General features: G+C 40.3%; 1 protein-coding gene and 1 long non-coding RNA gene across 2 annotated transcripts; both read left to right on the top strand.

The window, feature by feature from the left end:
* Positions 1 to 417: 417 nt before the first annotated feature.
* On the top strand, positions 418 to 3,274 carry LOC126625770 (protein ABA DEFICIENT 4, chloroplastic-like). The gene is made up of 6 exons (XM_050294836.1): positions 418 to 680; positions 1,133 to 1,361; positions 2,157 to 2,257; positions 2,573 to 2,701; positions 2,796 to 2,884; positions 2,964 to 3,274. Exons 1-6 carry the CDS (start codon positions 639 to 641, stop codon positions 3,115 to 3,117), a joined length of 744 nt encoding a protein of 247 aa, XP_050150793.1. The 5' UTR covers positions 418 to 638; the 3' UTR covers positions 3,118 to 3,274.
* A 1,464-nt stretch (positions 3,275 to 4,738) lies between these two features.
* LOC126625774 (uncharacterized) lies at positions 4,739 to 6,038 on the top strand. Its single transcript, XR_007624478.1, has 2 exons — positions 4,739 to 5,434; positions 5,532 to 6,038. It is a non-coding gene; the product is annotated as an uncharacterized LOC126625774 (long non-coding RNA).
* Positions 6,039 to 14,215: the final 8,177 nt, after the last annotated feature.

Genomic DNA, 14,215 nt, shown 5'->3' with positions numbered 1-14,215 from the left:
ACATAGAAGCTTATTGTCTATGGACAAAGAAATATAGTTTCAACAAAAAACAACAAAAACTAGAGCAAACATATAATAACGGATTCTAAATTGTAACCAAACGTTCCTCATTAGATAAATGACGGTGCAACATTATTTTATATTACAAATGTTACATTCGAAATGATTTATCCTCTGTAACATAATTTAATGGTCCGTTGTCTTCAGAGAAATTTATTCAATTTTAAAGGGAACTTTAATGAAAATCTCTTGTACTGTTTATTTTAACGAAAAACCATATTTTTACATTAAAAAATCAATTCTGATATTATTCACTTTACCTTTTATTTTATCTTTATCATTAAAACTCAAAATTTTCAAACATTTTTCATATGTTTTTTATTTTAAAATCGTTTAGGTCCTCTCTCTCTCTCTCTCTCCAAGTCCCGAGCTTCGTATGTGTCCTGTTCTGTGCATCTCTCAGTGGAAACCAGGCTTACAGTAGTCTACTTTACTCACTCCAATACTGAACTAACTTTCCACGTTTTGTTTTGTTTTCTTTCCCGAGTTTCAGCAAGGGATCCCTTAAAAAGCGAGTGAAATGAATCAGCCATTATTGTTGTCTTCCTGGGTTTTCTGGTCTCGCAACAAAACAAAACATGGCCCTCTCTTCTTCCTTTTCCCTCCCTTCCATTTCCAAGGTATTCTTCTTTTATTTCTCTTATAGTTTCTTTGTAGTTTATAGATTTGTGCTAGTTTTTGATGAATTTATGATCCACTCGAAATGGGTAATCTCTAGTTTGGCATATAGGTTGAAAAGTTGTGTTTTTTTCTTTGGATTTGCAGTTTGGGTGCAGCAGAGATTGTTTCTCTTGGCCTTAATAACTCTTCTTCTTTTGTTGCTGCGTATATAATTTCCAAATGGTATATATAAATTATATAGAAAATTAGAAATCAAAGCAATTTTTGTCATAGTTTAGAGCTCAGAGGGCTCATGAAAGTAAAATGCTGTGTGAACTTGATGGGTTACTTTGCTCGAGTAATTTTTATTGTGCTTCTGCTGCTGTCAATACTTGTAATGTCGAAGAATTATTGACCGATTCATAACGAGATTTGGGAACTTCTCTTACAATTGAACTTCCGTTTCTTGTAGATTGACCACGCTAAGAAGGCGTTGAGACCTCGGAGTAATGATAGAAGCAAACAAAGGTTCGATTTTCCACTCACAAGTAGTAAAACTGAACTGTTTGGTCATCAGCTTGTGACAGTGGGAGCTCACTTACACAAGAGCTGGAGTTTTTTGGGAGGTTCGAGAGTTACTATGAGACCAAGGCATGAGAGTATCGTTCCACTTCGAAAAATCTCTCAAGTATACACGTCATGTGATCCCCTCTGCCACTTTATTTCCTTTTAGTCATGTATATTAACATCATTTTACGTGGCTTATTAAATTTTTGCATATCTTGCGAAGTTCGAAAGTAGTTTTATGCATGTTAGTAACTTGTTTATTACTTCAGACATTTCTTCAAGTAACAGATTCCTAACACAGAGGTATTTGAGTTACAAATTTAGGATAAAGATTCGCAATTATCTCATGCTATGCCTAAGTCAAACAAAACTATGAAAATTGAAAAGTCTGTAGCATGTTTCGGGTGAAGCCGTTGATATACCCCATATGTGCAGAACAATGTAGGGATATGAACAAAAAAGCTGTAACTTAGAGACCACCAGGTTTTAGCTGCTGAATGGTTTTTTAAGATCACTGTGAATGTCCTGCTTGCCAAACTGACTCGATCAAAGTCAACCAAACATTAGAAACACTTGCTAGATAACTTTTTCTGCCAATGTTCTTGTCACTTCTCGTTCTATTGTTTTGGCTGTTGGGTACATATGGTATTAACATTTTCGCCCTACCTTTTAAGTTTATTGTTCTCTCTTTCGGAAACTCCTGTAATAATTTCTATAAATAGTTACTAATAGCAGTGTCATATGGTGCATGTAAGTTTGATAACTTCTGGAATTGAAAAATCTTTTAGCCATTTCATGTTCTTGTGATCCAGACGTTTGCTGTCACGCCCCTCATGTTACTGTGAGGACAAGGGGATGGGAGTGCTGGAGGTAGGCTTAGTTTCAAATATTACTGATAAAATAAGTTTGATGTTCTTTTTGTTTTACAGGGTTGGCAAGTTCTCAAATTGCTAGCACTGCTTTTACTTTCGGAACAGCCTCAGTTCTCCCATTCTATGCCCTCATGGTTCTGGCACCTAAAGCTGAACTAGTATGTTTCTGTATTTATTTCGGTCCTCTGATTTCCATTCAATGTATCAGTTTTCGTTCAACGTGTAGATTAATTATCATAGTTGTCGTATATATTTGAAAGCTGTCAGTCGTGTGTGTGTTTTTTCCCTCAAATCGTTACATCTCTTTTCCTGAAATACATGGTTGTACTGATGGCATATTTCATCTCAAATTGAGTCTTTATTACTCAAATTTTCCTCAATCTCTTTTCTCGGTAGGTTGAAAACCCCTTTTTTTCATGGTTTGCTGAACTTAAACTGATGCACCTAATTATTTCTACTCACGTAAAACGCAGACGAAAATTTCCATGGAAAGTAGTATACCGTATATTGTGCTGGGAGTTCTCTATGCCTATCTACTATACCTCTCTTGGACTCCTGAAACTCTACAGTTGATTTTTGCAAGTAAATACTGGCTTCCTGAGGTATGTATTAGCACATATACATTCAGTTCTGATACGTTATGAAAATGTCTTCATACGAAACTCTTCTTTTTCTGCCTATCTACTATATGTGCAGCTGCCGGGTATTGGAAGGATGTTCTTGAATGAGATGACATTAGCTTCTGCTTGGATTCACTTGTTGGTTGTGGATCTCTTTGCTGCAAGGTAGCTCTTTTCCTTTCACTTTGCTGTGTCTGTGTCTGTGAGTTTCTCGGTTCTAACACTCGCGCGTTCATTTTTCCAGGCAGGTTTTTCGTGATGGACTGGACAACAAAATTGAGACGCGACATTCAGTTTCTCTTTGCCTCTTTTTCTGTCCCGTTGGAATCGTTACTCATGTCATTACCAAAGCACTGACTAAAAATGCTGGAAGTTCCAGCACACGTAATATGCATTGAAAATTGAAATTTTTCCGCAAGAATCAGGATTTTTCGGAAGTTGAAAAGAAAACCCTGATTTGAATGATTGAACGCATGAAGATTCTTATGTTCGTCGGCAATTTACAAATATGTTGTTCTCGTTGAAAGCACATATATCATACTATCTTTGATCAAATACGTTGACAAGTTTTTTTTTTTTTTGTTTTTGGTGGTTTACATCACTAACAGGCGGATCTATGTATTATTACTTTTGATTTCACAAGGAGAGCTAAAATTCTACCATGCTCCAGAATTTTCGGCTGTTAGATGCTGGTCATTAGATTATTGACCACGGATCTAATGAAAGTAACACAACAAGCATACACTAATGAAAGTAACGTAACATGCTTACACTAATGAAAGTAACATAACATGCATACAGCAAAATGGGCTTCCTTGGTGAATCATAATGAAAGTCGTGAACAGGCAGATGGGGAAATATAGAGTTTCTACCTTACTAAGGTCTAAGAATATATGGCCGCGGTGGTGGTGGTAGCGGCGGACATTGCTCCGGTGGTGGCAATAAATGAATGGGAACATTAGGTTTCGGGTGCGGTGGCGGTGGAGACCACTCCGGTCGTGGTAGGAAATGAAATGGAACATTAGATTTCGGTGACGGGGGCGGGGATCTCCTGTAGGCTCTTCTTGATACTATAAATTCACCCATGGGAAGGCCAGAAAAACCTTGAGGAGCGGCCGTCGCGGTTGCCATGTAACTGGACTGCGACATTACTACTAGCAGTTGCAGAAGTAGTAGTCCATGAATGAACAAGAAGGTAAGAAAACTTGGATTGACAAGCATTTTTGGGCTTCCCTGTTTCCGACTTGGAGTTGGGAGGAGAGTCATGACTCGTAGGGGATTGATGTTTCTTTGGATAAATAAGTATTAATTTTCCTATTGTTTGCTTCTTTCAAAAAATAATATTATTATAATACATATACTCCCTATCTCTAATATAAGTGTGTCACAGATACAATGATAAAATTCACCTCAAACCGGAATTATCACCCCGAATTTCAAACCCATTCTTTGTATATAAAGCCAAAGAGATGGCAGCAGAATTGCTACCCCGAATTTCAAATGACACTCTACTTTAAAATTATCTAAATTACAAAAAAAGAATTCAAACTTAAATCCAAAGTAATGGAGCACACTGCTCTAACCAATTTAGCTAAGCTCTTTATGTATATGTATAGGACAAGTTGAGTAATATGTCACACCCTTTTTTCTTTTTTTCTCGTCATCTTATTCTTTCCACTGAAGCTTCTACTAATCAAACTTTAATCCTTGGATTTGTTTCTTGTGAAACAAGTTAATTAATTTTGATCATTTTACTTGCTAGCTTTGCCAATACCAACCCCACTCTTCGTAATCTCACAATTGCTCTCACGTGCTACTCTCCAAAGCACTGGTGAAGACACCAAAGGATTTGTAATAGGTAGTTTATATAAGATAGAAACGATGTTGTTTTGATGGAAAACATCAGCGTTTCGCACCGTACGATTTAACTGGACGGCTAATATGGGGTACAGAAAAAGTTCCGGAGAGAATCCGAGTCCCTCATAATTTATATTAAGTCGAGTAATTTGGATGCATCTATGTATTGACAGTAATGTAAAAAGCTGCAAGTACTTTTAGCCATTTCATGTTCTTGTGATCCATACGTTTGCTGTCACGCCCCTCATGTTAGTGCGAGGATAAGGGATGGAAGGGCTGGAGGTAGGCTTAGTTTCAAATATGTCTGATAAAATTGCTAGCACTGCTTTTACTTTCGGAATAACTGCAGTTCTCCCGTTCTATGCCCTCATGGTTCTGGCTCCTAAAGCTGAACTAGTATGTTTCTGTATTTACTTCGGTCCTCTGATTCTCATTCAATGTATCAATTTTCGTTCAACTTGTAGGTTAATTATCATAATTGTCGTATATATTTGAAAGCTTATATGAACGTATTCACTATTCAGTTGTGTGTGTTTTTTTCCCCAAATTGTTACATCTCTTTCCCGAAATACATGGATGTACTGATGGCATATTTCATCTCAAATTGAGTCTTTACGACTTTATATTTCCTCGATCTGTTATATCGGTAGGTTGAAAATTCCCTCTTTTTTTCATGGTTTACTGAACTTAAACCGATGTACCTAATTATTTCAACTCATGGAAATGCGGATGAAAATTTTCATTGAAAGTAGCATCCCGTATATCGTGCTGGGAATTCTCTATGCCTATCTTCTATACCTCTATTGGACTCCTGAAACGCTACAGTTGATTTTTGCAAGTAAATACTGGCTTCCTGAGGTATGTATTAGCACATATACATTCAGTTCTGATAAGTTATGAAAATGTCGTTATACGAAACTCTTTTTTTTTTTCTGCCTATCTACTATATGTGCAGCTGCCTGGTATAGGAAAGATGTTTTCGAATGAGATGGCATTAGCTTCTGCTTGGATTCACTTGTTGGTGGTGGACTGGACAACGAAATAGAGACGCGACATTCAGTTTCTCTTTGCCTCTTTTTCTGTCCCGTTGGAATCGTTACTCATAATGCCAAAGCACTGACTAAAAGTGCTGGAAATTCCGGCACACGTAATATGCATTGACAATTGAAATTGTTCCGCAACAATCAGGTTTTTGCGGAAGTTGAAAAGAAAACCCTGATTTGAATGAATGAACGGATGAAGATTCTTATGTTCGTCGGCACGCAATTTACAAATATGTTGTTCTCCTTGAAAGCACAGATCTCATACTATCTTTGATCAAATACATTGACAAGTCATTCATTTTTTGTGGTTTGCAACATTAAAAGGCGGATGTATATATTATTATTACTTTTGATTTCATGAGGGGAGCAAAAATTCTACTATGCTCCGATCTATCATACGCCTGAATTTTCGACTGTGAGATCTTGATTATTGGATTCTTGACCATGGAAATACGGATGTAACATAACATGCATACAGAAAAATGGACATTGCATGATGAACCATGAACAGGCAGATGGGGAAATATAGAGTTTCTAAGAATATATGGCTGTTGGTGGCGGATATCTTGTATACTCTTCTTGATACTACTGTAAATTCATCCGTGTGAAGGCCAGAAAAATCTTGAGGGGTGGCCATCGGGGTCGCCATGTAACTGGACTGCGACATTACTACTAACAGATGTAGTAGTAGTGGTAGTCCATGAATGAACAAGAAGGTAAGAAAACTTGAAATGGCAAGCATTTTTGTGCTTCCCTATTTCCGACAGAGAGTTGGGAGGAGAGTCATAACTCATAAGAGATTGATGTTTCTTGACTGCTCTATCTCTAGTACGAGTGGGTCAAAGTGGGTCACAGATTCGGATAAGGATCCTCCCCAGAATCCGAATGTGAGGATCTTAGGAATCAAGTAATCTTGACCATACACAACAAATCAAACGGTTATAAATCCATATTCTTATTTTATTTATAGGGGTGTGCTATCCACACACCCCTTTTTACTTCTCACACACTTCTTGTTAATTTCTGCCATTAATCTTCTTTAATTCAATCGATCTAACGGTCGCAAATTTCGAGTGTGTATGAAGTAAAAAAAGGTGTGCGGATAGCATATTTCTTTTTACTTCTCACACACCCCTTGTTAATTTCTGTTATTTGATCTTATTTAATTCAATCGATCTGACAGTTGCAAATTAAGAGTGTGTGTATGAAGTAAAAAAGAGCGTGCGGATAGCACACCCCTATTTATATTTTAACAAAAATTGGGTCCCACCAACCCCCTAACTTTCTCCTCTTCGATCTGGAGTAGGATTCTTTCTCCTTCTAATTTACCCCTCATTCATTTCCTTCCTATTTAAATGGTTACGATTAAGCCACGTCAACATCTTGTTTTGATTTCTAGGTGAAGTGCCGATTTAGTCTCTGAACTATCACCTTGGTGAAAATTAGGTCCCTGAATTATTTTTTTGGTAACTTAAGTCCCTAAATTCATTAAAAACTGCTAATTTCATCCCTACTATTATATTCAAAGCTATTTTATCCAATTTTTGGTCAACTTAATTCACTTCATACACTTTAGAATGTAATACCGTCTTTTTCTCGCCTATATGCCCATAAATTTCATATAGGTTGCGAATCTTATGTCTAATTTACTCTCCAAAATTAACTCTGTTTGTACCATACTTGACCAATCCCGAAACTACTGAGCATCGGTCAACATTATACCGTCAAAGACCCAAAAGAGTTTCCCTCCAACCAGGAGGCCAATCACAGCACGACACGTGTCGACATCAGAAGCCAATCATAGCGCGACATGTGTTAACATCAGAAGCCAATCACAACACGACATATGTCAATGTCAGAATGAAACTAGAAACTCTCTTTTATAAATAGAGATCATTCTCTCACAATATTTCCTAATGTCATTTGTACTAAATCATTCACTTGTACTCACTAAAGGAGAGCTTGAACCTATGTACTTGTGTAAACCCTTCACAATTAATGAGAACTCCTCTACTCCGTGGACGTAGCCAATCTGGGTGAACAACGTACATCTTGTGTTTGCTTCCCTGTCTCTATCCATTTACATACTTATCCACACTAGCGACCGGAGCAATCTAGCAAAGGTCCCAAACTTAACATTTTCTATTGTATCAAAGTCCTCACTGATTTTGTGCATCAACATTTGGCGCCGTCTGTGAGAACGACACTTATTCCCACTCTTTTCAGCTTTGTCAAGGTGGTTTCCACCATTCGTACACTCTCTTTTGACTAGGCATCCCTCTCCAACATGGGGAGCGAAGGAAGCCACAGCACATAGAATGACACCCCTCTTGCACCTAGTGCGAAGCAACGAAAGAATGAAGGAAAGAAGGTTGTTCTTCAAGCTAAAGTTGATGAGCTAGAAGCTCAAAACAACAAGATAGCGATGAAGAATGAGGTCCTCCAGGAGCAGTATGAGAAGCTCCTTGAGACGCTCCACGAAACTAGGCATACTCAAACACGCGAACTCGTTGCCCCTGTGGACATCAACCATCATCTGGGTGGCCCCCAACACGGAAGGTCACTTTCCTTCGACATGGGTATCCCTGATGAGGAGCGAGCTAATCATTAAAACATTGATCAACATGAGATTTCTCTCAACCCAGCTGCTTCGACCCGAAGCAGGAAAAGTGGAGGAAGACACCTCCTTACAAAAGGAGTGGAAGGATCGAAAGCCGTCTTTCGCGACTGTCAAGATTTCCTAAAGCAACATCAAGACAATCCCATCCATGTAAGCTCGAAGATCAATGACCTAAGGGTCTCTGAAAGACCCGGTCCCCTCCCATGTCCCAGGCCAGCTACCAATTTGGGGAAGGGGCAACAAGTCCTAGAGAAACATGAAGGTATAGGGGACTCAGAAATGTTCCGACAGACATACCTTGGAAGTCAGTACGGCGAGTCAAGGGAAAAATCACATGCTCTTGATCAAACCTTCATACTTCCAAGAGGAGATGGAGATTTACGAAAGAAGGCTCCAGTGGTACATGACTCCACTCAGGACCCTCTTGTCCTACAACTTCTTAAGGAAGTAAACAAGTTGAAGGCCGAACGACAATCTGAGATACCTGATTGGAACCAACCTAGGCCTGGCCCTCTTACAAGGAGGATCCTCGACACCCCTTCCAAGCAAAGACAAAGTAGAAGTTTGGCTTGCAACTCTATATTGGAAAAGAGGACCCGATTGAACACCTTAATCTTTTTTAGTCCACTATGGCATACCGGATGCACACCGACGAAGAACGATGTCTTCTCTTCCCCTCTACCCTCTCTGGTGGAGCTCTAAACTGGTATAGTCGTCTTCCACCTGAGACAATAGACTCATTTGAAGAATTGAGGAAACTGTTTGTTTCTCAACACATTTTCCAGACCGATCGCTTGCACTCTACGGATGACTTGTACACTATTCGTCATAAGCCAGACGAGTCACTACGTATGTATGATAGCCGCTTCAGCCATAAGTATTCCCGTTGTGCCGAGGCAGACGACAAGACTGCCCTCAAAGCCTTCACAGCAGGCCTACATGACTATTTCTTCAAGTACATGATCAATGCCAACACTTGGAAGCCTTACTCTGAGGTGATGGCACGGGCTTGCAACCATGCCTCCGCCGAGGCAATGACATATCAAGGGAAACCCCCCACAGCCACCCCTTATCAGCAAGTAGGGAGTCGAAGCCAGATCCAACCAAATGAGAAGACCTCGACCTTCCAAACGGCAGCGGTGCCTCCTCCTGCCTTACCTAATACTTTGCCAAGTCAACAGACATATCAATCTTAAGGCAAAAAGAAAGATTTCCATCCTCACCAGTCTCATTTTAGTAAAAGGAGTAAGGGACATTACCGCAATAACCAAGGGTATCGTTATGATAATCCCCGACCCCAGACAGTTAACACAGTGGGTCAAGCACATGTCAAGACAGCCCCTACCCCGAGTTATGAGGCATACACACCTTTGAACGCCACATGCGTGGCCATTTACCCCAGCATAGCACACTTGATACCGAAACCAAAGCCGAGGCACCCGGATTACAAGTCCACGAAGAACACGGGCACATTTTGCTGCTACCACGAGCATAACGACCATGACGGCGAGAAGTGTATCACCCTTAATGATCATGTTGAAGATTTGGCACGTGAAGGAAAAATTGATCAATTCCTCCTTCACCCTCCAAGGGGTAACCGTAACCAACGCCCGGTGAATGTGATATATTCCATAAGTGGTGGCACACCCATATCTAAATCTTCCAACAGGGCCATGAAAAATAGTGAACGAGCTTTAAGGTCTGGCCACCAAGTGTTTCACGTGGAAGACATTAGGAGAGGTAAGTATCAAAAGCCTAACTAGGATCCAATATGTTTCTACCCTGAGGAAGAAAGAGGTATCATATACCCTCACAATGACCCACTGATCGTGGAAACTCACATGGCCAACTTTGAAGTACGACGAATCCTGGTAGACACGGGGGCTTCAGTCAATATCATGTTTGCTGAAGCTCTCAGGGCACTTAATGTAGCTGAACACTTGCTCGATCGCTCGATTTTCCGTCTAATAAGCTTCTCCGGTGATATCGTGCAACCTTTGGGGAGCATACACTTACCTTTCACCATTGGTACAGGCCCTTACGCAGCTACCATTACCACTAACTTCCTGGTGGTTGATTGCCCAACGACATACAATGTCATCTTCGGACGCACGGGCATCAATGATCTCAAGGCCATGGTATCTACATGTTGGAAATGTGCCCTAAAGCCAATCATGTGATGATACTTTACGGACATTTCACATGTTAAACTAATCCAGTTTAACATATAAAGGGCATAAATTATTGTTTGAGCCGTCGCATATAAATGTTATATGCTTAAACGATAAAGTCCAAGGAATATGTGATTGGGAGAATGTAATCTAATGAAGTTAGATTCATGAGACCATTCTTTCGTAGACACATCCTAAACGTTCCTGATCATAGGATTGCCAATTGGGCGTTGACAGTCCGTTAAGATCAGTACGTACTATGTCTTCTCTCAGGGAGAGTGATTAGTCTCGAATCATTGGTGTGTGTGACATCAAGACAAGTGCGGTAGGTGCTCAATAGAGAATGAGTTCACTGAACGCGATCAACGAAGAGTTCTCATATTCCATGTCACATGAGAACTCATGGTTGGGATAATGCAAAGTAGTCCTTTGACCTGAGGCATCATAGTTGTCTTGTGGTTAAGACCTTGATCTTTGATTATGTCAAAGTCATCCCACCAGGAGGGTGTCCACGGCATCGTTGGGGTCAAGCCGCTTAGCTATGGAGACAAGTGAATGCGCAACAAGGGATCTCTAACCTTCAAACCGTTTGAAGGAGAATACTCTCTGATATGATTTGAATCTCTGGCCAGAGTATGAATGAGATTTGGGAATGCGTTCCTAATCACATTCAAGGTAATCATATAAGCACAAGACACACATTGGATAGTAGACATGAGAAAATAAACTATCAAACCAAACAATGTGGTCAAGAGTATTAGATTAGAGAAGGACCGTATTGCATTTGTAATCTCGAACTGAATAGGTTCTCTAAACCTCTTCTGATTAGCTTGGGTAACCATGACATGCTGCTAGGCGTCAACCATGGTTTGTGGAAGCCCTAGACGTGTATAATCACTAAAGGGAGAATTGAAAATAGTTTCAATTCACAATCGATGTAAAATGGTTTTAATCGCCCACTACCTCGCTAAAAGGAACCTAATGGATCGCACACCGTGAAAGGTGGAGATTGGAGATTAAACGGAAATGAGTAAGAATGATTAAATGGTTTAATCATTTATTTATGGCAAGGATTAATTAATATGTTAATTAATCAAACGAATAAGTTCGTTAAAGACTTCGGGATAGTTTTGGACCTTAAGGCCCAATGGGCTTCGAACGTCAAGCCCATTAACTTAAGTTGTATGACAATTTAATGAATAAAGATTCATTAAAGCCCAAAAGCCCAAAAATCCCCTAAATGGCCAGCCATGATGAAATGAATTAGGGTTTTGGTTGTTTAGGTCACTTAAAGAAGTGACTATATAAATGATTTTATAACTAAATATTCATTAAGTGATAAATGGGTTTATTTTTGGGGAAAATAGGTGAGAATTGTCTCTCAATTTTCTCTCTAAAGAGGCCAACACCTTGGAGGGTACATCTAGCAATCCTACTACTCCAAGGTCACTCATTTCTTCTACAATCGAACCTTGGTGTCGAGAATTAGAGGTTCTCAATTTTGGGAACTTGGAGAACCTATTCTTCCATCCAAATCCATGGATCTAAGAAGCAAGGAATGAAGGCCCTATCTCTTTGGGTGATTAGCCTTTGCTTATGCAAAGAGGAATCTACAAAGGTATTAATTTCAACTCACTTTGTTTTGAGTTGATTATTGGTTCACCAATCTACTAGGCTTTGAATTTCATGGGTAAATGTTTTGTATTTGAGTGCATGTAAGCATGATTCCGCCTTTAATTGTTAATTGCATGCTATATGATGTTGCTCAAATGAACATGTTTTTCAAAATAATTCCTTCACTACACATATGTTGTTGATGAAATTTCCAACCCCCTATGGCAATGGTTACATCAGATGAGATCAACTTAGTGCACAATCATGTTACAACACTTCGGTCAAGCAACAGCACCTACCTGTGCCCAAGGAAACCCTTTCTATACATGACCAAGTCATAAATATTAGCCTAGACGAAGCCAACTTGGATCTTCATGGTGGTAACAGTCAACCCCGACGATCCTCGAGATGACTCTTTCACCCAGCACGCACAACCCGCTGAAGAGTTGGAGAATGTCTCTATCTCAAAAGATTAGCCGGATCGCATGGTGAAGATTGACACCACCTTGTCACCACCCATTCAGTTGGCATTGATCTCGTTTTTGCAAGAGAACACTGAGGTCTTCGCCTAGTCATTCGAGGACATGCCAGGCATCTCTCCCGATATCATCTGCCATCGCTTAAGTATTGACCCCAAAACCAAGCCAGTGAGACAAAAGCGAAGATCTTATGACGCTGAACTGTACGAGGCAATGAAGGCAGAAGTTGAAAAACTCAAAGACATAGGCTTCATTCGCGAAGTCAGTTATCCAACGTGGGTAGCAAATGCTGTCCTTGTTAAGAAGAATCCGACCCAGGAAAGTCTCCTGCTCCAACAGGTCTTGTGGAGAATGTGTGTCGATTACACCGACCTAAATAAAGGTTGCTCGAAGGATAACTTTCCCCTTCCTCTCATAGACAGACTTATAGACTCTACGTCAGGGTGTGAACTCCTAAGCTTCATAGAAGCTTACTCAGGATACAACCAAATCCTCATGAACCCTCCGGACCAAGAACACACAGCCTTCACTACTGACAGGGGACTATATTGCTATAAAGTTATGCCCTTCGGCCTAAAGAATGCAGGAGCGACTTATCAAAGACTGGTCAATTCAATGTTCGCCGAACAGATTGGGAAGAGCAGGGAAGTTTACGTTGATGATATTCTAGTCAAGAGCAAACATGCTGACCAACACATCACCAACCTATCTGAAACTTTCACCATTCTGAAAAGGTATCGAATGAGGTTGAACCCTAACAAATGTGCCTTCGGCGTAGGCTTTGGCAAATTCTTAGGCCTCATGATAAGCCAACGAGGCATTAAGGCTAATCCCGAGAAGATCAAAGTAATCCTCAACATGAAGGAACCGGTAACTTCAAAAGACATCCAGAGCCTTACTGGCAAAGTGGCAGCCTTAACTAGGTTCATCTCTAAGGCCACAGACATATGTGCTCCTTTCTTCAAAGCACTTAAGGGAAGTAAGAAGTACATTACATGGACTGATAAATGTTCTAAGGCATTCAAGAACCTCAAAGACTACATGAGTAAAACCCCTTTGCTCTCCAAACCTGAGGTTGGTGACACTCTCATTATCGATTTGTCGGTATCGGCTTCAGCAGTAAGTTCCGTTCTCATTCGAAATGATGGTAATGTCGAACGGCCTGTCTACTACGCTAGCAAGGCCTTACAAGATGCGGAGACACGATACTCCAACATTGAGAAATTGGCTCTAACATTGGTCATGTCTGCTCGAAAACTTCGCCCTTACTTCCAAGCACACTTCATCATCGTGCTTACCAATCATCCTCTTCGACAGATACTCCAAAGTCCTGACACTTCTGGGCGAATGATCAAATGGGCGATAGCATTGGGTGAGTTTGACATCTCCTACCAACCAACACCAGCTGAGAAGGGCCAAGCAGTGACAGACTTCATCACCAACTTCACATATCATGTTGACATTGTTTCTACGCCTAAAGAAGTGATTTTATTACCCTCGGAAACTCAGAAAATATAACCAACACCCCTAGCATGGAGTCTATATGTTGATGGCTCGTCCAACAAACAAGGTTTTGGAACAGGACTAGTCCTTACGACCCCTGACAAAGTGGCGATGGAGTATGCTCTTTGTTTCAAATTCAAGGCGTTGAACAATGAGGCCGAATATGAAGCCCTCCTAGCAGGCTTACGTTTGGCCAAACACCTTGGGGT

Source organism: Malus sylvestris, chromosome 6, assembly GCF_916048215.2.
Source record: "Malus sylvestris chromosome 6, drMalSylv7.2, whole genome shotgun sequence".
Taxonomy (NCBI): domain Eukaryota; kingdom Viridiplantae; phylum Streptophyta; class Magnoliopsida; order Rosales; family Rosaceae; genus Malus; species Malus sylvestris.
Note: the sequence above shows the minus strand (reverse complement) of the source record. Positions and strands in the feature narration are given on the sequence as shown.

Excerpts from the sequence above, each read along its gene's own strand:
- LOC126625770 (XM_050294836.1), top strand. The coding sequence starts at position 639 with ATGGCCCTCTCTTCTTCCTTTTCCCTCCCTTCCATTTCCAAG. Across the intron at positions 2,258-2,572 it reads TGGCACCTAAAGCTGAACTA|ACGAAAATTTCCATGGAAAG; the intron begins GTATGTTTCTGT and ends CGTAAAACGCAG. Across the intron at positions 2,885-2,963 it reads GTGGATCTCTTTGCTGCAAG|GCAGGTTTTTCGTGATGGAC; the intron begins GTAGCTCTTTTC and ends TCATTTTTCCAG.